The sequence below is a fragment of the Prunus mume genome, linkage group LG8 (assembly GCF_029339155.1).
Source record: "Prunus mume cultivar Tortuosa linkage group LG8, ASM2933915v1, whole genome shotgun sequence".
NCBI classification, from domain to species: domain Eukaryota; kingdom Viridiplantae; phylum Streptophyta; class Magnoliopsida; order Rosales; family Rosaceae; genus Prunus; species Prunus mume.
The window spans coordinates 8857071-8881310 of record NC_142705.1 but is presented as its reverse complement, the minus strand read 5'-3'; the positions used below and the strand labels follow the sequence as shown (position 1 = coordinate 8881310).

Genomic DNA, 24240 nt, shown 5'->3' with positions numbered 1-24240 from the left:
TGATAAAAATTTCTACTAGTTGCAGTTTTGTTATTTATGAACGTTAATTCTTGGTTCCACGTCCATAAAAACTAATGCTTTTCTCAAACCTCTGGTGTGAACTGGCAGGGGAATCTCGACAAGATTAATGATCAATCCCTTCTAGGCTACTATATATTCTTCTTTTTCTGAAAAAGAGGTTTATCAAATTTGGGAAAGAATAGTTTAATTTGGACTTCATTTTCAAAAGGGAATGTGTGGCTACTAGCTACAAAAAAAACCACCCCTTAGCACACTTGTATGCAACTCGGGAATATAAATATAATGAATTAATTGACTTTGCAGGTCCCTTGGTAGATTCTTTGGAAATGGGTATTTGTTTCTTTCTGTTTAGGATCACATTTCTGTCCAAATTCTTCTTCCATACTACCTACCCACACCACACCAAAGGAATGATTTTTGTAATTCTTTTTTTTTAAAAAAAAAAATAAATGTGCAAGTAATATTAAGGAAAGGGATTCGAACACAAAACCTAATGCAGAAATGCAGAAATGCAAAGATTCAAATACAAGACTTCGAGTGCAGAGGTTTTTACATCTCTCCATTGTAGCTCGTTGCGCAGGTGGTCTAGTTAAGTGAAATCTCTAGGAGACCTGACAAACCAACTTGGCCCAACTTTAACTTTACAAAAACTTCCCACCATAATTATAAAAAGAAAAGGAAAAGAAACAAATTTAAGAAACTCTTTATTGGTTATGACAAAATTCATAAATGAAAAGAGCAGAGAAAATTGACTGTACAAAAGTTTTTACTAGTTACAATATTCGAATAGATATTTACCTCAAGGCCCAGAACAATAGAGGCATGAAATTTTTTTCTCAAAAATTATGTCCATGTGGTTTAAATATTACAACCGAGGTAGCAAGGAAAAAGTGTAACAATCATATCCAAATTGAGAGAGTCGTAGCCAAAATTGTTCCACACAGCCACAGCAACTGGACTGATGTAGCAAAGTTGCTGGGAGATTGAGATTGAGGAGTGGTGATGGTGGTGGTGGTGGCGGCCGCAGGTGGTGGCGGAGCAAGTGTTGGGACATCGCATTGACCAAATGTAGCATTAGCATTACTACCATTTCCCTGCTCATACATGATGGATCAAAAAACTTAGACGATTCTCATATTTTCCTTGTTTGATAAGTTTATAAAGTTGTAATGGTAAATTCCACTCTAAAAGGAAATAAAAGTTGCAAACCTTGCAATATGTAATTCTGTCACACCCACATGTGAGATGGCCATTTGCTTCATCCACTGCTTCTGGGGCTCCCCCACCATCACTTTTCTGCAACAAAGAAAGCAATAGGTTAGGCATGCATACAAATATGTCCTTTGTCTGCTTTGACATTATTGCAAGGATTTTGCAATGGACAACGTGTCCATAACTATACCTCATAATAATCAACAGCAATGAAATTTGGCCACCGTTTCCCTGCTGCTTCATAACAACCTTTCGACGCGCTCAGTAAGGAAGCTGAATTGTCCATGCAAGACGCTGATGCGTTGGGGAAACCGCGAAAAAAGTTCATGAGAACTAGTGATCTAGATTTTGTATTCATGGGAGATGATTCAGCACGATTCGGACATGAACCAGGTGTCATCCCGCCATTTCCATCTGAGAATACAGTACACAAACAAAATTGAGGAAGAAGTGCAAGAAGCGCATCAATTGAATGATATGTTCATACTTTGATTTTAAGTAACCTAAAAGCAGTTTACAGAAGCTGCCTAAATGATAGAGTTTGGATGTTAAATGATCTCACTATAGATTCTGGAACAAACATTAAACAAACAGTCTGGTGCAGTGCACAACTTTGTAGCTCATATTCCACACGTTCTTCATCGTGCTCAAAAACCAGTGTGCAGGGGTAGGGTTCTTAACTAAGTTGTATTGCCTTGAATTACTAAAAAACAAAATTGACATGATGAAAAGTTTAAAAAAAAGGACTCACATTCATTTTCTACCACGTATTTCCACTCATAAGCAATTCCCTCTGAAGCCTCCTTAGCTGACTTAGAGGTGAAGACCACCAGCCTCAGATTGTTCTTAACCATATCATCCACGGTTGGCCAATCTTCCCCATTCTTTGGCATCTGATCAACCGGGAACCAATACTTTTTAAGCCCAGCTGCCTGAAAGACCTTTGTCAAGCCCTGTGGAGATTCTACATAATCTTCAATAAAAATGGTGACAATCTCCGAGGGGTTTGCTTCCAAAAACGCTTGAATTTCTTTCAGCACATTAATAGCAGGTTGCTGCGGAGAAAATCAATGCACAAGCAAAATCAATAAATCAAAAGCAACATTTTCAATTTTGCAACCTTAATATAAAAACTGATCTAAGAATTTATATGTTTACTGTTGGTAAATCATCACTGAAGCACTTACAAATGCTGTTAAGTTGTAACATTTGCCACCAGTTGAGTGACATAACCAGATGTCGTTATTGAAGTCATACATATCCAGCATAAGCCCTCGAACTCCATTCTGCCAATGATAGAAAAGCATATTTAATTTTGACCAAAAAAAGAAGAGAAGAAACTGAAAACAAGTAAACAATTCATTTCCATAATTTAGGTACACCAAAACAAGAAAAATATGTTGTGGGCAGTAGACTGTCAGAATAACTACATGGAGGAGAGTGAAGTGTTTCAGGTGGATTAGGTGAATGCTTCTCTTTTAATCAACACAAATAGCCAAATAGGCTCCATTTCTTCTTTTTCAATAAAAGGGGCAGGTAATTAGCAAAGAGAAATAAGGGGCAGCAAGACATGTGACTCAATGATCACTTACACACCCACATACTTAATCTGATAACTTTATCATTCTTTAGAAGAAGGAAAAAAAAACCTTTCTTTTAAAAAAAATTTGCCCTTTTACCCTGAGAAAATTGTCATGCTTTTTAAACCTATTGATAATCATTAGTAGGCTCCCTTAATAGTATCAGTTTTCAACGCTGAAGCTACAAGGCATCGTGACAGCCACACGCTGGAAAGTTGAACAAGCTATGAAGGAGCCCTACTAATGAAAATCAATTTTAAAGAAATTGGAAAAAATAAAATGCAACACAGATTAATACAACACACACCAAAGTTCAACATTGAGCCTGCTTGACCACATCAATGGAGGGGATGGGATCCGCTGTCCCCATTTTCCATGTCACTCCGTGTCCCTTGTATAATTTTTTGACATGTGTCCAACAACTTAACCCTAACATAACACTGTTAACTAATAAATTAGAAAAATAAAAACTAAACATTAAAAGAATAAAATTCACAGGTCTCACATCTTGGAAGGCTTGGGGAAAATGTCAGGTTATTGCAATCCTTATGAAAGCAATTTGTGGGTTTATTTTCCCCATTGGAACCTTCACAAAGCCATCACTCTTTGAAGAAAAGTGGTATCTGGCATCCCTCCTTCACGCGGCCATGAATTCCGGTTTAAGAGTTTAGAAAGTTTTGATCTCTCATACATAATTATATGATACCTCCCTGTGAGGTTGCCATAGATAGGAGATTGAGAGACTAAGGGGAGAGGGCTAGTCTGCAGTGAGGAGGGCAAGGGGTTGTGGCGGGTGAGGTGGTGGGCGCTCAAACCGGTGGCTGTATGGTTATATTTATTCTTTTAATGTTTACATTTTATTTTTCTAATTTATTAGTTGATAGGGACAGCGGACCCCATCCCTCAATGGAGTGGCAATGCCACGTCATCAGACACAAATTTTTTTGTCAACCAAGAAATAAGAAAACAAAAAAAGGATAATATATAAAAATTCCATTTTTTCGGTCAACAATTCAAAAGTGACTGCCGCATCAAAATTAAAATTCGACCACGCCACCCTGCCCCTGGCCCTTGGCATGCAAGAACTTTACATTCCCGAAAAAATAAATATAAATTCCAGCAACCCAAATATTAAAAAAGTGAAAAACAAAAGGGAGTTTCACTAAAACACCCCAAATGGGAGTTGAAATTATAAAAAAAACCTAAGCACTATTTAAACATATAAACACACCCAAAACTCATCATTACACACACTCAAAACTCATTTATAAACACACCTAAAAAGTTGACTTTGGGGTTAATTTTGGGTGTGTTTCTATGTTTAAATAGTGCTTTAGTTTTTTTATAAATACATGTCTAGGATTGAGTTTATTTATAAATTTGTAAAAACAAAAATGCAGGAGACAGAAAACAGAAAATGGGAAAGAGGAAAATTACAACAACAAAAAAAAACTTACTTTGAGTTGAGAGGCTACGGTGTCATTCTGGTTCATCGGAGTAACAAGCAAGGACCCAGTGGCTGACCTCACCCCAGCTTGAGCGAATGAGTTGTGGGTGGTTAGCCATGAATACCGATTAAATGGCAGACCTTTCACCTAATCCAATAACCACCAATTAAATTTAGACAAAATTCAAACCAAACCCACATGCACAACACAACCCTAAACAATATTGAATTATAATTATTGATATGGGAAAAATTAATAACCTTCGATGTGGGACTTGTGGGTTGAATCCGGGTACATCTGGGTCGGGTGTTTCCATTTGCAGCGCATGTTTGGCAGCTTAACCCGGCGTCGCACTCGCTGTCTTTGGAACAAGTCTCTCCGATCTGTTTGGCATTTGGGAAACCAAAAAGGTCAAAAAAATTTGATGCCCAGAAAATGAATTACAATATAAGATAAAGATATGGTAAAAAGATGGAACCTTGAGACAGGAAGAGGAACAAAATAGGCAAACTGCGATGAACAGAGCTTGAAGCTGGAGCTTCATTAATAAAGTTCCCATCTTTATGTTCTCTGCAATCAAAGAAACAAAAGACGAAAGTAAAAATCAAAAGGGTTCAATTGGGTTGTGTTGTGTCAATGTGGTAGATTGAGGGGTTTATGGGTTTTCAAGAAAGGAAACAGAGATTTAAGGATGTGACATGACAAAAGGAAAAACCTTTGTATTGTAATTTGCACCTCAATTTCCAGGTATCACCTTCTTTTTCTTTTTCTTTTTGGTTGGAAAAGTTTCAGATTGAACTTTATCCAAAGAGAGAGGGAGAGATGGTGATAGAGTGTGAGAGTGAGATGAGAGATGAGATGTATATGCGCTTGAAAGAGAGAGAGTTCTGGTAGTTTGGTTTTCCCTCTCTTTCTGATGAAGGTGGGGTTGGGATGTGGGGATGGTTTTAAAACTCTCTCCTGGGCTTACATTTACACAATTTAATTTGACAAAAATATATGGGAATTTGAGGAAAGAGAGGTGTGTTTGGGTTACAGGGTGTCGCATAGGTTATTTGGTATATGACACAAGTCAGATGGAAACGCGTCGGCGTCCGTTAGGTGCTGGAAGGCTCTAGTCACTTTAGCATCTGCCATCTCTTTTTGTTTTTCTATTTTTATCTGTTTATTTTATTTTATTGTTTACTAATTTTTTTTTAAGGCAACTAAACCTACACCTAAAACGCACGGAACAAAAGAAAAACTTTGGAGTCCACATGAATTCGACAAGCAAACACAACATCAAAAGGTGCATCTCCATAAACATGCTTCAATCCAACACGGTTCCCACACGCATTATTCTTTTAATTATAAATTAATCAAACATTTATCAATGATTTGATCCAAACTTAGAATCTTTTTCTAACAAAATAAAGAATAAGTATCACTAAACCAAATGATAATAAATCCATAAATATTATAAATTAATAATAAAGCATACTTTTAAAGAGAAAATAATTTTGCGAGTGCATGGTCTAAATTTTTTATTTAAAAATGATGTGACTCACAACTCATTGATTATATTGTGAATTCAACATTTAATTAGAAAATGACTTATTATGACTCGTAACTCAGGAAATGTATTGTGATTTGACTTTGGTTTTAGGATAAGAAGAAATATAAATATTTCCTAAAGAATTTTATAAAAGTCAAAAAGATGTTCTCTATTATTATTATTACAACTACTAAAACTTTTAAGAAATTGTGTTATTTTTTTTTCTAAATTATAACAAAAACAAAGTGATACTATTTGACATCTATTTTTGGTCCACTTTATGAGATGACCCACTATCACCTACGTATAAACTATGGATCATATAGATCCAGTTACAAATGGAAGCTTTTTATTTATATTTTGTTTAATTTTTGTTCCTGACCAGTGAACATGCATAATTAATCAAGAATACTGCTAAACAAATCTTAAAATTAATTGAATACATCTTATTATTAAATTACTAATTTACACTAATATAAAATGACCAAAAAGGATATATTGAATTGAGAAACAAATATAATTTTAATAAGTACACTATACTCACCATATTCAACCCTAATCAAACATAGAGAAGTTTTGGTATTGTTTAGTGTCCACGAACAACGCAACTAATATTGACGGAAGCACAAGAAGGTGTCGTTGAATATTCGAAAGTCTTGTGTTCTTGCGTTGAATGTTCTATTGGGAGGGTACACCTATGGGGAAAAATGCCTATTTCAATGAGTGGCATGTAGGCCTTGTGCCATTGTGAGTAGTTTCAACTAATTAATTGGTTAGCTATGTGGTTTTCTTTCTTAATTCTTTTGTTATATGTTTCCTTCTTTCTTTATTTTCCTTTTTCGAGTAAAGTTAGTGATGGTGGAGTTCTTATCATTATGTGTCCTTTAATACTTTTAACTACCAAATATCGTCCGTATGGATTTTATAAGGATGCTCGAAGTGTTGTAATTCATAACCTTGCACATCAGGTGGATGTTTTTTTTCTTTCTTTTCATGATTCCAATCTTCAATCATATGTCCCATCCAATATAAAAACATAGTTATTTTTAAAGGAATTTTACTCAGAAATAAGAAAAGAAACTCATAAAAACTTTCACAAGATAATAGAACATATTTGGAGGGCAACAAGTTCAATCCAAAAATAAGAAATAAATAAATAAAATTACAAGGATTTACAAGAATCAAGCTTTGAATTGAAGAAGCTAGCAAATCTACTCTCGCAGCATCTTACGAAATTAAAGATTTTGATACAAACCCAAAATCTAAAAAGAGGACACGAATTTATATAAAAAGAGAAAAACTTGGTTTAGGATTGGTATTAGGGCATTGTGTGAATTTATTTATTTTTGGTTCAAAAAGGGTGTTGTGTGATAGAGTGTATTAGGGTGTACCATGGATGTTTTTAGTAGTTAAATAAGGTATATTTAGTTAAATTGTACATTTTGATTAAAATATTAAGGTGTACTTAGATCATAAGGTGTACTCAATTAATTTTAGGATTCGTTTAGTAGCACTTTTAATCAATGGCAGATTCATAAATTTTTAAACGATAGACTCAGCAGTCAGCATTTACTTATTCTTTAAAAATAAAAAATAAAAATAAAAAGCTTCAAAACAATGAAAGGGCAAAGTGACGGAAGGACAAAGAGAAATTTCTAGGCGCGCCGACATCTGAAGGGAAAAGAAAGAAACACGTTTGGGTTCTAGAAAGATTTTAATTTTCAGCCCTCTCTCTCTCAACGGCCTGGACCATATTTGCTTGAATAAATAAACAAGTTCATCTATTTTAACCTTGTATTTGCAGTCATGTATGACTGAATTAATAAAGCCGTCCCAGTATGATTTTGCTTCATTGTACATATCAGTTGATCCGTTCTGTTAATTTGCTTCTGGACTTCTAGACTTTGTAGTGCAGATAATTTAGAAAAAAAACATACACATACAGCAAACCAAATCATGGATTTAGCGTCCAAGACCAGTATAAGGTTTGGTTTGATGTAAACTTCAATGAAATGGGGAAGTTGGACCCTGTCATCTACATACAAGTATGCTTGCATTTGATATGAATGTGATAATAAAACTTGTGTCACGCTTCACTTGAATCTTCCTTGGTTTAAGGTCAAAATTAACGTTGTACTTTACTTTCATCTTCCAACTCATTAGCAGTCTTTCAAAGGTTCTTTGGCCCATTTTTCAGGTCATTATATTTGATTGTGAGTGTAAACGTACATATTATAATATGAGTAGACAATGAATTTATGTTTTAGAAAATAATATTAAAAATTAAAATACATCTTATATTATAGGTGAATTATAACATCACGTGACGGTCTGAAGAATTTCTCAATTCTTTTTTGTCAAATTGAGGAGCACCTTCATTAATATTGTTTGTAATTTTATGGTGGTACAAGAAGAAGAGAGAAATCACGGGTGGACAATCATGTTACAGAGGAAAGAGGTATTAGGTGGTGTCCCACTTTTTCCCAAGCCATAGACGAAGATAAGATCGATGTGAAAAACTTTCTGGCTAACATTCATTTTGGTCACTATATGCTTAAGTGGTCCATATCTTATTGCTTAGCACGATGTAATTGAGCCATGGACTATGGATATTTATAGCCAAGAATATTGTATCACACAAATGCCATTGCATTGCTCATCAATGGCTGCCCTAGCCCTGCAAATTTTATGTACAGTTTTATCTGCAATCACTCACTTCATCAGCTCAGTTTCAGCACAATCCAATGCTTATATCATCCACATGGACTCAAAAGCCATGCCAAAAGCCTTCTCTGGCCACCAGAGTTGGTATTTGGCAACCCTGTTATCTATCTCAGACAGTCCTAAAGCATATACTTTCGGTACCACAAAGCTCATCCATACATATACTAATTCTATCCACGGTTTTAGTGCAATTCTCACTCTCTCTGAGCTTGAAGCTCTCAAAAACTCCCCTGGCTTCATTTCTGTCACTCCTGATGGCCCCCTCAAACTCCACACCACCCATACTTCTCAATTTCTTGGCCTAACCTCCTCTTCTGGTGCCTGGCCTGCTTCGAATTATGGCGAAGGTGTCATAATTGGTGTACTTGACACTGGAGTTTGGCCTGAGAGTGAGAGCTTCAAAGAGTATGAAGGAATCACTGATGTCCCTTCTAGATGGAAGGGGAAGTGTGTATCTGGCACCCAATTCAATTCTTCCTTGTGTAACAAGAAACTCATTGGGGCTCAGTTTTTCAACAAAGGATTCATTGCCAACAATCCTGACTTGAAGATTGGGATGAATTCACCCCGCGATACGAATGGACATGGAACTCATACTTCCTCCACTGCTGCTGGTCGTGATGTGAATGGTGCATCCTATTTTGGTTATGCTACCGGCACAGCAAGAGGCGCGGCGCCAAGAGCTCGAATAGCTATATACAAAGTGGTTTGGTTTGATAGTGTATACAAATCTGATCTTTTTGCGGCAGTGGACCAGGCAATTCAAGATGGGGTGGATATATTGTCAATCTCCTTGGGTCATACCTTGGATGACCACTTTTTGGATGATGACCCAATTGCAATAGCCACTTTTGCAGCCATGAAAAAGGGAATTTTTGTTGCAGCTTCAGCAGGAAATGATGGCTCTGGCTGGGGGACCTTACTCAATGGAGCACCATGGGCAGTGATTGTTGGTGCAGGAACTATAGACCGTGAATTTCGGGGAATTTTAACCCTCGGAAATGGTATGCAAATCACCTTTACAACCTTGTATCCAGGGAACTCCTCTAGAAGCCAATTGCCACTTGTTTTCATGGATGGCTGTGGAAGTGTGAAGGAATTGAAAAAACTCAAAAACAAGATTGTTGTGTGCAAGGACAATTTGAGCATAAGCGATCAAGTTGATAATGCTAAGTCTGCAATAGTTTCAGGAGCTGTCTTCATCACCAATATTTCCCTCTCAGATTTCTACACTGAAAGCTCATTTCCAGCAGCATTTATTGGTCTGCAAGATGGCCAAAATGTCATAAAATATATCAAGAAGAGCAGCAAGCCCACAGCAAACTTGGAATTTAAAAAGACAGTCCTTGGAACAAAGCCAGCACCAAAGGTTGATGATTATAGCTCTAGAGGGCCGTCTCCAAGCTGCCCAAGTGTCTTGAAACCGGACATTCTAGCCCCTGGTTCATTTGTCCTGGCATCATGGTCTCCAAATAGTTCAGTATTTGAAGTTCAGTCAGGCTCTTTGTTCAGTAAATTTAACATTGAGTCAGGCACTTCAATGGCAGCTCCTCATGTGGCAGGTGTGGCTGCTCTCATCAAAGAAGTACACCGTGATTGGAGCCCTGCCGCAATTAGATCAGCCCTTATGACCACAGCTAATCCATTAGACAATACACAGAAACCCATCATAGATGTTAGTACTAACCACCCAGCAACCCCCCTGGACATTGGAGCAGGCCACATTAATCCCAACAGAGCACTCGAACCGGGACTAGTCTACGACACAACAGCAGAGGACTACATAAAGCTTCTCTGTGCAATGAATTACACAGCAAAACAGATACAAGTTATCACAGGATCCACTCACAGCTGTGTCAACCGGTCTATCAATCTGAATTATCCATCTTTCATTGCTTACTTTAACAGCAAAGGCTCAAAGTCTAGTGCAAAAGTTGTACAAGAATTTAAGAGGACAGTAACAAATGTGGGAGAGCAAAGGTCTGGCTATACTGCAAAGTTGACAGCAATGGCGGGTTTGAAGGTGAAGGTGGAGCCAGAGAGGTTGGTGTTCAAGAACAAGTATGAAAAGCTAAGTTACAAGCTCACTTTGGAAGGTCCAAAATTGCTGAAAGAAGTTGTGGTCCACGGCTCCCTTAGTTGGGTTGATGATGGTGGAAAATATGTAGTGAGGAGTCCCATAGTGGCCACTAACCTCGTGCCAAATTCTCTATTATAAAGGCCCTCATTGTATATGCCTCCATTTCTATAGAAACTCACCTGCAATCTATTATTAAATATGTGGTTAGTCTTGTAGAAGTGCTGTGAGAAGAAGCGGCATAAAATAATATGATCAAAATAAAGATAAAAAAGTCAGCAAACACAACTTTTTTCAACACTCTGTTCAATTTAGGCATTTTATTCTTCTCCTTTCGGTGGCTCTGTTATCTTTACCATTTACATTGAGAAAATGTAGCCAACGACACAAACATTGTGATCGCGATTGCTCAACTACTCGGTTTGAGAGATAGCTTTGAGTAGAAAGTGTAAAACGAAATATGAGTAAATTAAATGAAATCCATGTCCTATTGATATTCATTAAATTGATCGTGTGACCAACAAAGAACAACTTAAGTGGGAAAGAACTTTAAATCAACAAAATTAAATAGAGTTAAGAGAATCTCCAATCGATATGTTAAATTGTTATGTAAACATAAAATGATAAGAGATCTCTAGCAATAACTACGTGTTAGTGTGTTACTTTGTTTTGAGTCTTGCAGAACCCATAACTGAAACCGCATTGCTTTAACATGTTTATGACTTTTTTCCCACTATTTTGGCCCATATTTAGGAAGTAGATAGATGCTTCAAGGCTCATAAAGAGTATTCTTAAAGCCTTTAAGCCCCCATAAAATGAGTGTCTTGAAGCACTCATGTATCAGATTTTCAGGCCCAAGCAATTAACACAATTTACACACAGTTTGCTTAAGCAAATAGCCTTCACCGACATTCCTAATTTTCTAGGCACTCCCTGCTAAAACACTTCAATTTAGTCTTGTATCATTGCTAAGCAAAAGGCCAAAAACTACACAAAGCAGAAAGAAAAGAAAAGAAAAGGTGCACTTGCAGATCTCATATTCCGTAATGAAGAGCAGCATATATATATATATATATATATATATATGTACTATGCATCCCCATCAAACAAATAAATAAATCTCTGCATGCTCTATCAGTTTCAATGTATAAACCTATGGATTTTAAGCAAGTCAATCCTTTAGATTAAAAATAAAAAACTTCACAAAATTCTGTAAAAGCTATATCTTTCATTTGGATCCATAACAAGTTGATCCAATTAATTCTGTGCAACGAAGACGTAGGTAAGGGCTTAAAATAAACCACAATTACAATATAAACCTATGGATTCTAACTAAGCAAGTCAAATTTTTTTTTAGGAAAATTAGGTATTAGACATAATTAAGTTTACTAATTAAGAAGTGAGATATTAGGTATTTTAGTTTGGGTTTTAATACTTAATAAAAAATAGCTATTTTAGATTAAGCCCAAGGCTGGCCCAGATTCAGCTTAAAAATATCAAATACAAAGACAATTCTACCCTTTTCTCTTAAAAGTCTGTAAACCTACAAATTAAATGACGCTTTTGCCTCTCAGCGTTTAAACGACGCGAGTTCTTCTCTTTCGTTCGTTTTCTTCTTCGTTTTGGGTTCTGCCATTGGAGCTCAATTTTCTTGTAGGTTTTGCTTTTATTTTCTTCGTTTTTCTCTTCTTTTTACGCTTCGATTTTCATCTTTGAATGACCGCTTTGGGTGATTTCTGTTCTCTTTAGTTAGGGTATTTCGAGCTTAGTTTTGTGGCTCGATTTTGCGGCGCGATCTTGTGGCGTTCAATGCTAAACCCTATATTCTTCGTTTCGTGATCAGATTTGATTTTAAGCTGCTGTTTGGTTGTGAAGATTTTTGGCAGTCCTAAGTTTTGAGGTATGAGTACTTTAGAACCTGTTTTCGTTTATCTCGACTTGTATGTTTATGGAATTTAGTTTTAGTACTTTTATCGTGGTTTCCTTTTGGTTTCTATTCGAATTGTTTTGATTTTCTGTCATAAACTACATTTGTCTGCAGTTTCTTGTTCGATAATTCAATTTCAGAATAATTTTTGTAAGTATATTGGAATGTTACAACTGCTGACCTACTTAAATGTGATTTGATATTAGTTTTAGTACTTTGATTATGCCTTTACCTTTTGAGCAGCAGTGCAGATTTTGACCAGAAATGCAGGTGTTTCTTGTTGAGACCTGCTGCTTTCTTGTTCGATAATTCAATTTCAGAATAATTTTTGCAAGTATATTGGAATCTTACAACTGCTGACCTACTTAAATGTGTTTTGATATTAGTTTTAGTACTTTGGCGAAACGCATTGCAGTTTCTTGTTTCATAATTCGATTTCAGACTAATATTTGGAAGTCTATTGGAATTTTACAACTGCTCATGTACATTATTTACTGATTTAAATTGTTTTCTGTTTTTGTTTGTTGTTTTGTTTGCATTTTCAAGGCTAATGGAGGTGTGTGTCATTGCCAAGTGCACATATAAGTCGGAAACCATTATGTTTTCAGTTTCATCAGAGTCATCCATGGTTGATATTTTGAAGACTTTGTGTCTAAGGTTTAAGGGTTTGCAGTTGGGTTGTTTTACGTTACGGTATTCGCTGCCCAGTTATCCGAGTTGTTTTCTAGAAACGGATAGCGATTTGGACATGATGAGGTCATTTTTGTTTGTATCAAATGAGAAGAGTGTTGATATTTTAGTGAAGGATTTATGCGGGAGCAGTGAATATAGTGGTGATTTTTGTGCAAATAAGGAGTTGATAGCATGTGAAAAGGGCGAGTCGTCGTGTTCTAGTACTGTCGAAGACAGAAATGAATTTTTGGGCAGGTCGAAGAGAGCAAGTGCTAAGCCTTTGTTGTCGAATGAGTGGGAGACGTACATACATCATGTAGGGCAGAAGTTTGACGGTGGTGCAGAGGAGTTCCGTTTGAAATTGTGCAAGTACGCTCTTGAAGTAGGATTTAATTTTTTATATGCCGGCAATGACAAGAAGCGGGTGGTTGCTATTTGTTCGAATAAGAAATTGGAGGGTTGTAGCTGGCGTGTTTATGCTTCTCGTTGTGAAGCTACTGGCTGTTTTGTAATTCGGACATTAAATAATGTGCATACATGTGTGGGTCGGATACGGGAATCAAAGAGTAAGATGATGAAGTCTCATGTGGTGTCCTCCCTCATTGTGGACAGAATTCGTGCAAAACCAAAGCTGAAGCCAGTTGAGATTATACACGAGTTCAAAGATTATTATGGTATGGACATTTCATACTACCATGCATGGTTTGGCAAAGAGTTAGCTAAATTGAATGTTCACGGTGATGAGTCGAAGTCCTTCAATGAGTTAGCGTGGTATGCGGACGCCGTAAAGGAAACTAACCACTGGTTCTCTCTGCACTCTTGAATGTGAAGCTGGAATTAATCGCTTTAGACGATTTTTGTGTCGTTTGGCGGTTGCATTGCTGGATTTCAATATTGCATACCCTTGTTATTCGTTGATGCTACGTTTTGAAGAGCAAGTACAAGGGGCAGCTTCTCTGTGCTTCCGGAAAGAATGGAAATCAAGGTATGGTTACTGTAATGTATTGCAGATTCCATTTGTTGCAATTTTTTAGCTTGCAGTTTCTTGTTTCATAATTCGATTTTCTTAGTAATTTTTGTATGTCTGTGGGAATGTTGCAACTGCTCATGAACTTAAATGTGTTTTAAACTTAGTTTTAGTACTTGGATCATGGATTTGCCTTTTGGTTTCCTTTCAAATTTGAGCAGATTTGTTTTCAAAAACTGCACTGCAATTTCCCTTTTTTGCTTATACTTGTGCTCTTGGTTTTGTTTTGCAAAGTTTTATCCTCTAGCTTTTGGAGTTGTTGATTCTGAGACAGAGGAGAATTGGACTTGGTTTCTTCAACATTTGGCTTCTATTTTGCTGCCGATGGGGAGAGTGGTGACCTTTTTTTCGGATTGCAATCAAGGTTTGTTAAATGCAATGGGGTTTGTGTTTCCTGGATGGCCTCATTCTTACTGTTACTATCACCTCAAACAGAATTTGATATCAAGTACCCGAAGTCAGGTTATGGGAAATTGCTCCAGACCGTGTTATCAATTTATTTAGTAGGTGCGCATATACTGTTACAGAGGAAGAGTTTACGGTAGCAATGGAGGAGTTGGTGATTGTTGGGAGTTCGAAAGTGAAGACATTTATATCTGATTTGTCTAGAGATCACTATGCGAACGCATATTTCAAAGGAATGCGGTATGGGGAGATGGCAAATAGTTTAGCGGAGTCATTTAATAATTGGGTTGGTGTGTTTCGGATTTGCCGGTGCTACCTTTGATAGAAGGGATTCGACAGAAATTGATGGTATTGAATTCTCAACGACGAATTGAAGCGGAGAAGTGGACAACAATTTTGTGTCCGGAGATGGAAACTAGACTGTGGGAAAATGCGGAGGCCGGTAGGACTTGGGTAGTTCGTCGTTCTAGTTTCACTGTTTTTGAAGTATTTGCTGATTATTCTGTGATGGTTGATCTTGAGCAAAGGACTTGTTCTTGCCGTCTTTGGCAAATTGACGGTTTTCCTTGCACGCATGCGGTAGCTGCAATTCTAGCAAAGAAAGATTCAATTTATGATTACGTGGAGTGTTACTATAGGACTGACTTCTTTCGAAAAGCCTATGAGAGTCCTATTTTTCCTATTCTAGATATTGGGAAAGGCTTGGGCAGCAACAATTTTGCAGCTGGATTTGTGCTTCCGCCAATTACAAAGAGGCCAGCCGGAAGACCACCAACAAAGAGGATCAAAGCTTTTGGTGAATTTAAAAGGCCATTGAAATGCAGTCGATGTAGTGTTACTGGGCATAATAGGAAGACTTGCAAGGCTGTGATATGAACATTCCTTCTCAGTTGACGATTGCTTACGTTAGATATGGTTTAGTGAATGTATAGTCAGTTTCTGCATTGCACTTTTTGCAGAACCTGCATTGCAGTTTTAGTTGCTTTTAATTGGCTACACAGCTTCTAATTGGATATTATGATTGTTTTTTGAAGTTAATGAAAATTATACAATTGTTTCATGAGTGGATATTCGTTTTTGACTGCCATTGAATGCTTGTTTTCAGATTTGAGCAGATTTTGTTGCTGCTTTTCTGTTTATTTGTTGCAGATTTTGAACAGAACTTGTCCCATAATTCAATTTCAGAATACTTTTTGCTAGTCTATGTTGTGATTTGATATTAGTTTTAGTACTTTGATTATGCCTTTACCTTTTGAGCAGCAGATTTTGACGAGCTGCTTTCTTGTTCGATAATTCAATTTGAATAATTTTTGCAAGTATATTGGAATGTTACAACTGCTGACCTACTTAAATGTGTTTTGATATTAGTTTTAGTACTTTGATTATGCCTTTACCTTTCGAGCAGCAGTGCAGATTTTGACGAGCTGCAGCTTTCTTGTTCGATAATTCAATTTCAAAATAATTTTGAATAATTGTTCGAGACCATAAACTGCACTGCATTTTAATTTGTTGCAGTATTTGACCTGAAAATTCAGGCAGCAGTTTGTTGTTTCCCTTTCGTTTTGTTGCATCATGTTCCAAGATTATATTACAGTTTATATGTATAGGAAATATGTTCTTATATACCATAACTAGAAATATTTACAAACATCCACAAGAATTAAGATACATATTGTCTTGAGTTAATGAAAGGCAAATCACTAGAGATGATTAATTACACAGTGTTTGTGGTGTAGGAGTTTTGTGATATATTGTGCTCGATATTCATTCATGAAATTCTTGTCCACACTTTTTGGAATAGGATGTCCTTGTGCTATTTTATCCATGTAGAACATGACGAACATGCCGCAATCCAACCTGCAAATGAATACGAGATTAGCTTTTGATTTTGAATGATTTCAAATTGTAATGAATGGTTGAGTAGACACAATTCTTACGAAGATGAATTTTGTTGAGCACATTTTGTGTCATCCTCAAATGGAAACTGATATGGATTTTGCAGAATCCAATTTAGAGTGAGTTCTTCATTTGGGGACAAATCAACCTGTGCAGGTGTAGGGGGCCCTTCTTTTTGCTTCACAAGTTTTGGTATTGTTTTAGTTTCTAAGAACTCTTGTGCTTGTAGTCTGATATATTCTAGCCACCCTTCCACAATATTAACCTGTTTAAAGAAGAAGAAAAAAAGAGAAAAAGAAATGGTAATCAGTGCATTGCATATTATAGTTTTGGTCTGAAATTAAGCAGGTCGTATAATACGAAACTTGTGCTGAGAAATTAAGACAGTTTCATTCCACTTACAAAATTTTGAGCAATGTCAATACGCTTTTCTTCTTTTCTAGATCCCAACGATCTAAGTGGATTGTAGTGTCTCCACTTTCGTTCCATTTTGTGAAATGTGAGAAGTGTAAAGTGGAACTCAGAACTTGAAATGATCGGGAAGAAGAGAACATTGCATTTCCCGAGTTTTTCAAGTAAGTGTTCATACAGGGCCCTATGCCAATTTGGTTCTAGAAAGGTTTGCATGTAAGCCTGCCATCATTGAATGGCAATTTGTTAGTATATATTTTTCGAAAACTGCAGTGCGTGTCTGTATAAACAACTTTGAATTTTCAAAATAATTCTTACCCAAGTCCATGTAGACATGTACTGTGGACTATCTGTCTGCATGGGCCCTATTTTCTCCTCCTCTATTTGGATATAGGCCTCAATAACCTGTTTCACATTGATTGGAGAAAAATGGAATTATTAACGGGTAATATAGGTAGCACAAATAAAAAATGCAGTGCAGTGTGTGTTATAGAATTAGTATTTTATACTTACGTTTTGTGACAGTTCCAGGTCCCATACAATATCTTTGATATCATGGTTTGTCACTTTCTCATTATCGAGTCCTGCCCAAAAGTTATCACTGCGGATTCGAATACATGAAATTCACAAGATTAGTTTTAGTTTCTTGTAATTAAAAGATGAAAGAGTTGTTCTTTTGGAAAAGAGATATTACCTAGGTTGAGTACTTAAGTAGTATTCTTGAATTCTGTCTCTGTCCTCCTTTGGAATTTTCTGCCAAACCCTCTTTTGACCCCATCCTAGTTTTTTCTTTGTTGGCTTTTTTTTTCCTTCATCTTCATCATTTGATTCTTGCATACCTACAGGTATTGAATCATGAAGGCTCATTCCTTTTGGGGGAACAGAAATTGGATTTGTGGCATCGGGCTGAGATGCCTCTTGTGTTAACTGCAGATTGAAAGGAAACTAATTAGAAACTACATTTGATAAAACAGAAACTGCAATGCAGTTTCCGTTTATAAAGCAGATAACACTCTGCATTGCGATTTCTATTTGCTGCAATGCAAAAAAAAAGCAGCTTGAATGCAGTAATTGCATACCACCTTCTGATTTTGAGGATCCTCTTGTGTTGATTGCTCCTCGGAAGAGATAATCTTGAATTGTGGTAGTTCTTCATCATCCTTTTTTGCCTTCTTTTTTGGTTTCTTATTTTTTTCGTACACATAGCAAGATGCTTGAAACCTCTTTCTTTCTCTATTCTTCAGCCTTAGTACTCTTGAAGGAACATCAGGTTTTGGAGCATCTTGCTTCTCTTCTTCTTTCTCTTCTTGTTGCTTCTCTTCTTCATTCTTGTCTTCTTCTTTCTCTTCCTCTTCTTCTTCTTGCTCTTCAACTGGTTGTGTTGTAGGCAGATCCATCTCCATTTCAAAGACTGTTGGGTCTGAGAACAAGCTTTCAATTTCTACCTTGTACTTTTCTTCAATCTCCTTTTTCTTGGCAATCTTCTCCTTGTCAATACGAGTTTCCTTGCCTTCCAATTCTGCAATCCTCCTTTTTAGATTTTGTATTTCCTGAAGCTGAACAGATTCCACTGTCATGGTGGCAGTCAAATATTCTTCATTATCTAATTTCTCTACGTATGTTGCCAACTTCGCTTCCAACTCCTTTGATCTCTTTTCTCCTTGGATAAATATATCCCACAATTCCTTCATTTTCTTCTCACTGTCTTCATTTATTTCATCCTTCCACAGTTGTAATCTTTCTGGGCAAATGAAGGTAGGATCTTGACGTTGGCGATAGTTGATTTGGTCTGTCATGGACTTCACCAAGAGGTCTTGAATTGCAAGAGGTTCATTTCCAGCTTCATTCTCAAACATTTTCTTCTTTCCATCCTCTTTTAATTCTGGAGTTTGATCAGCATTATCAGGTTTTCCTTGGTCTTCTGCTTCCTCTGCTTCTCTTTGTTGTCCTTCATCTTCTTTTTCTTTTTTCTGCATATTGAACGGAAACTAATTAGAAACTGCACTGCATTGGAGGAAATGGAAACCGCAATGCATAATTCTTTGTTTAGAGATTCTTATACCTTGTCAAGAGGGTCTCCCTCTTCTCTGTAGTTTTTCTCCTTTTATCTGCTTTCAAAATACCTTGTACAATGAGATTGAATGATTCAAAAACTGCATTGGATAAAATACAAACTGCAATGTAGAAAACACAAACTGCAATGCACTGTATACAGATTTTAATTACCTTGTCAACAGTGTCTTCCTCTTCCCTGGTAGTTTTTCGCTTTTTAGGAGTTTTAAAAATACCCTGTACAATGAGAATGATTTAGCATGGATTCACATTCAAGATACATTAAAGTAGAACATGCGATAAATTGCATACCTCGATGTCATTCAAGTCCTTTATTTGGTTGAATCTTGTGTGGAGTTCCACAAGACTCCATTTAAGAATGGCAGGAGTTTCTTTCTCCTTGCCCAGGATTGGTTGTATTATGTTTGTCCTTTCACACAGTAGAAACTGCACAGTTCAAAAACAAGATATATCATAAAACAGAAACTACAGAAGAACATGGGGTGAAATGAGCAACATTCAAGAAGCACAGAAACTGCAATGCAGTTTGTCTTTCACTAAAATGCAAAAAAGAGAATACACCAGAAAATATGCATCAACTTGCCATGAAATTGAAAGATCAGCATAGCCAAAATAAGAACTACAAAACATAACAGAAACTACAGAAGAACATGGCGTGAAATGAGCAACATTCAAGAAACAGAAACTGCAATGCGGTTTGTCTTTCACTAAAATGCAAAAAAGAGAATACACTAGAAAATATGCATCAACTTGACATGAAATTGAAAGATCAGCATAGCCAAAACAAGAACTACAAAACATAAACATGAAATTGAAAGATATATCATAAATTAGGTTGGAAACTGCTTAGGATAAAATAGAAACTGCATTGCACTAAAGGGAAACTGCATTGCCTAAAACTCAAAATGCATTGCATAAGCCACTGTTTACTTACCAATATTAGGATAATGCAACCCGAAACAGCTCCTATAAAGCCTTCTCCACCCTTCTTTGCTTTTGCTTTTGCTTTTGCGACCAAGGATTCATTCATGTAGGCTGAAACAGCTCTTGCCCAAGAATAGCTTGAAAGTGTGTCTAGATTCACACAGTGCTCAAATACTTTCCAATGCAAAGTAGATGAAGCGTTGGCAAAAAGGAATGTCATGCAGAGGTGAACCAATACTAGGCTGACCACCTCCTTGTCGTAGTCAACTTCTTCTTCTTCTTCTTCTTATTCTTCAGCTTCTTTCTTTTCTTTTCCTTTATTCGTTTTCTTCTTTTGCTCTGCCTTGGCCTTTTCTTTCTTCGGTTGGTTTGCTAAGGAAATTGTCTTTAGTAATTCTGCTTCTACCTGATTTTTTGATGATTTTCCCTTTTCTCCGAAGTGCCTTATTCTGAAGGTAGAAGTGTACTTATCATTGACAAGTTTGACAGATTTTCCTTCATTTGGCAGTCCTAGAATCTGACTCACTGCATTGCCTGTGATCTTGAATGCTTCGGTGCCAAATTTGAAGGACTTTGTATCCGGATCAAATTTCTTGAGCAGCTGTACTAAGTCAAGGTCTGACTTATTCATGTTATTCATGTCGATTCTCTGGTTGTAAAACAGCTCAATCAAGTTCCAGAATTTGGTATTCTTGAGAAGCTTCTTCTGCATTTCATTGAGCTTGTCTTTTACATCCGTAATGATGCTGTTGAAAGCGTTGCAATTGCACCGAAATTGGACATAGTCTGGGTGCTTTGCTTTCCGATCATAGTTTGGCTTTGACTTTGGCTTTGGTTTACTCTTTTGAGCCATCATTTTGAATCTTCGCTTTGGTTGGTTTTGAGCTTCCTCCTTTTGTGGTGACATTTCTTGTGCCATTTGTGATCTGCAACAAGAAGGGATGAAAATGCTATTAGGACAAGTAGAGATAAACTACAAGCAAACAGAAACTGCAATGCAGTTTGTGGTTCACTGCAATGCATTTGTCTTTCACTAAAATGCAAAAAACAGAATATCCTAGAAAATATGCATCAACTTGACATGAAATTGAAAGATCAGCATAGCCAAAACAAGAACTACAAAACATAACAGAAACTACAGAACAACATGGCGTGAAATGAGCAACATTCAAGAAGCACAAAAACTGCAATGCAGTTTGTGGTTCACTGCAATGCAAAAAATAGAATATACCAGAAAATATGCATCAACTTGACATGAAATTGAAAGATCAGCATAGCCAAAACAAGAACTACAAAACATAACAGAAACTACAGAACAACATGACGTGAAATGGAAAGAAGTATAAATAATTTAGCAGAAACTACAATGCAGTTTCTGTTTTCTTCAAGATCTGAGAAAACAGTTTTGATGCTCTTTTTCTTTCTTTTGTGATTTTTCGGTTTTTAGAGGTTTTCAAACCAAAACTAAACCCAAAACCTAAACTACATTGCAGAATGAAGAATGAACAGTAAGTAAAATTTCAGAACCCTAAAATCGAAGGCAAATTTGTGTTAGGGGTCATTTTCTTACGATTTTTTCCCCAAGAGAGTGCTAAACCCTTCAATCGCGTCGCTTTGGTCGCCGCCGTCGCCGGTCGCCGTTCAGATTTTGGGGAATAGGTTGGAACTGCTGAAAGAGAGAATGAAGAATCGGCTTCGATCGTTGGTGGTCTTCGATGCGATGGTCGCACGAATGGGTTGGTGGTCTTCGATGCGATCGTGGTGGTCTTCGATGCGATCGTTGGTGGTCCGGAGGTTTATGGAGGTGAAGTTGCAGAGGTTTCTGGAGGTGAAGTTGAAACGTCGCACGAATGGGTTGTGATTCAATTTTGGTTTCGGTTGATGTCGTTTTGGTTCAGTTTTGGCTTGATGTCGTTTTTCAGTTTTGGTTTAAAACTAAATACTGAAAATGGCATATGTTGTAATTTTCATATTTTGTAATGGTATTTTCGTTACATTTTGGTTTTTTGCCTTTTGCTAATTAGACTAAATTGTATTTCTTTCTACTAAATTAGTAAACTATATTATGCTTTAAAACTAAAGCTAAATACAAGCGATATTAGAAAGAAGGAAACCAAATTTAAACCAAACTTAAGACCACTGGCCAGGGATAAATTTATATAAAACCTCCTTTAGTTAACCCTATCTTTGATTAGGATCCATAAACAAGCCGATCGATGCAATTAATTCTGCAACAAAGAGGTAGGTAAAGGCTTAAAATAAACCCCATAATATTCGTACTTTAATGCTCGAAAAATTAGCAGGTGTCAGTGCACACTGTCAACTCCTCTCCCCCATATTAATTACCATCACTTTGAAAACAATAAACAAAACACAACACAACGTGCAGCACCTTACAACGTACGTTCCAGAGATTCTAACAGCAGCAGCAGCAGATTTATATATAATATCCAAACACACACTTCCTCTTCACTCCTACTAAACTTCTCTTTGTTTTTTTCTCTGCAAACAAACAAACAACAAGAAGAGAAAAAGTTCTGAGTTGGCTTGAGCCTTGAGAAAAGAACTTAAACTAGAACAATGTCAGTGCTGGCCAAAACTGACTCCGAGGTGAGCAGCCTCAGCCAGTCCTCATCGGCGCGCTCGCCCCGCCGGGCGGCCTACTATGTCCAGAGCCCATCCCGCGACTCGCACGATGGCGAAAAGACTACCAACTCCTTCAACTCCAGCCCAGTCCTCAGCCCTATGGGCTCCCCTCCTCACTCTCACTCCAACTCTTCTCTTGGGCCTCACTCTCGCGAGTCCGCCTCCACCCGCTTCTCGGGATCCCGCAGTAAGAACCACCACGGCGGTGGGTCCCACCGCAAGGGGTGGAGACCGTGGAAGGATCAGTTTGGTTCCATTGAAGAAGAAGGCCTTCTTGATGATGATGGCACCAAGCATGGTCTCACTCGTAGGTGTTACTTCTTTGCTTTTATTGTGGGCTTCCTTGGGCTTTTCTCTCTGTTTTCTTTGATTCTGTGGGGTGCTAGTAGGCCCCAAAAGCCCATTGTCACGATGAAGGTAATTTTTATTATTATTTTATTATCATAAATAATTTTCTATATAATATCAATTTACAATACTTGATACTTAGTCAATATTTGATCGATTATTTGATATTTGGCCAATCATCTCATTGAATCGGACTCTAAAGTATGTACTTAGTTGATATTTGGTCAACAGTACTAGATATCGTAGATTGGTATGCTCGATACGAGCCAATCACCTTCCTTCTAGCAATCGATCACATTTTTTTCGCATACCATTATTTCTTTTAAGAAAATTGGATTGAAATGGCAATTTTGTGAGGTGGGTGTTTCTTGAATTTTGGTTGTATTTATATAAAACATGTTACATGCAGAGCATAGCATTTGATCAATTTGTGGTTCAAGCTGGAGAGGATTTCTCAGGAGTGGCCACCAACATGTTGTCCATGAATTCCACTCTGAAGTTCACCTTTCGTAACACTGCCACATTCTTTGGTGTCCATGTGAAACCAACACCTCTAGATCTCTCATACTCTCAGCTCACTGTAGCCACTGGAACTGTATGAAATCCTAACCATTTTCCCATTAATTATATAATCTTTTTATTTTTTTTGGTAATTTGGTTTATTTGGGTTTTGCAGATGAAGGGATTTTATCAATCGAGAAAGAGCCAGAGATCCATTACAATAACGTTGATAGGAAACAGAATTCCAGTCTATGGTGGAGGAGCAAACTTGGGAAGCTCAAATGGTGCACCCACTCAGGCAGTGCCATTGACACTCAGGTTCCTGGTTAGGTCAAGAGCTTATGTTTTGGGCAAGCTGGTCAAGCCCAAGTTCCACAGAAAGGTGGATTGCTCTGTGGTTATGGATCCTAAAAAGATGAATGTGGCCATTGCTTTGAAGAACAAATGCAGTTACCAGTGAATTGAATTGATTTATTTATTAATTGCCTTTTTCTTGATCACAAATATGAAGTTGTGCACTGTCTTTTCTTAATTAATTAAATTTTGTTTTGGTGTCTGGATTTTGTAATGGTAGAAAAAATTATGATTGGCCAACCTTTTAAACTCTCGTGTCCAGTAGTGTATAAATTAACAAGAAAATAAAATTAAAAAAAAAAAGAAAAACCAAGATAGGTGGGATAACTTTGAACTGTTGCATGACCCAAGTTGTAGTGAAGAAAGATTTCCATATAACTTTTGGATGTAACAATTCAAATGGTTATTCTCAATAATCAAAAGCTAGAGTGAAAAATAGCCTTACCAAATAAGGGTTTTT

General features: G+C 36.9%; 5 protein-coding genes and 2 pseudogenes across 6 annotated transcripts; 3 read left to right on the top strand and 4 right to left on the bottom strand.

Moving 5' to 3' along the window:
* Positions 1-704: 704 nt before the first annotated feature.
* Positions 705-5262, bottom strand: LOC103339899 (PI-PLC X domain-containing protein At5g67130-like). Of its 2 annotated transcripts, none has more exons than XM_016796453.2 (9): positions 4997-5262; positions 4740-4831; positions 4522-4644; positions 4271-4408; positions 2421-2519; positions 1985-2288; positions 1424-1647; positions 1231-1317; positions 705-1115 (listed from the first exon to the last, which is right to left on the bottom strand). In XM_016796453.2, exons 2-9 carry the CDS (start codon positions 4818-4820, stop codon positions 921-923), a joined length of 1251 nt encoding a protein of 416 aa, XP_016651939.2. In that variant the 5' UTR covers positions 4821-4831; positions 4997-5262; the 3' UTR covers positions 705-920. The 2 variants fall into 2 exon arrangements, with proteins under 2 accessions (XP_016651939.2, XP_008241472.2); XM_008243250.2 differs by having other exon boundaries at positions 4977-5241.
* Positions 5263-8367: 3105 nt separating this feature from the next.
* LOC103339912 (Subtilisin-like serine endopeptidase family protein) lies at positions 8368-10894 on the top strand. The gene has a single exon (XM_089042297.1). The coding sequence runs from the start codon at positions 8401-8403 to the stop codon at positions 10735-10737; it is 2337 nt and encodes a 778-aa protein (XP_088898423.1). The 5' UTR covers positions 8368-8400; the 3' UTR covers positions 10738-10894.
* A 3652-nt stretch (positions 10895-14546) lies between these two features.
* On the top strand, positions 14547-15666 carry LOC148914664 (uncharacterized; annotated as a pseudogene).
* Positions 15667-16327: 661 nt separating this feature from the next.
* Positions 16328-18910, bottom strand: LOC148914663 (uncharacterized). Its single transcript, XM_089042952.1, has 7 exons — positions 18017-18910; positions 17629-17861; positions 17448-17535; positions 17253-17339; positions 16926-17156; positions 16565-16788; positions 16328-16484 (listed from the first exon to the last, which is right to left on the bottom strand). Exons 1-7 carry the CDS (start codon positions 18908-18910, stop codon positions 16328-16330), a joined length of 1914 nt encoding a protein of 637 aa, XP_088899078.1.
* Positions 18911-19048: 138 nt separating this feature from the next.
* LOC148914662 (uncharacterized) lies at positions 19049-20360 on the bottom strand. The gene is made up of 4 exons (XM_089043268.1): positions 19942-20360; positions 19299-19433; positions 19161-19223; positions 19049-19108 (listed from the first exon to the last, which is right to left on the bottom strand). The coding sequence occupies exons 1-4, from the start codon at positions 20149-20151 to the stop codon at positions 19049-19051; spliced, it is 468 nt and encodes a 155-aa protein (XP_088899394.1). The 5' UTR covers positions 20152-20360.
* On the bottom strand, positions 20225-20853 carry LOC148914661 (uncharacterized; annotated as a pseudogene).
* Positions 20854-22451: 1598 nt separating this feature from the next.
* Positions 22452-23982, top strand: LOC103339911 (uncharacterized). The gene is made up of 3 exons (XM_008243267.2): positions 22452-22994; positions 23335-23520; positions 23602-23982. Exons 1-3 carry the CDS (start codon positions 22512-22514, stop codon positions 23884-23886), a joined length of 954 nt encoding a protein of 317 aa, XP_008241489.2. The 5' UTR covers positions 22452-22511; the 3' UTR covers positions 23887-23982.
* Positions 23983-24240: the final 258 nt, after the last annotated feature.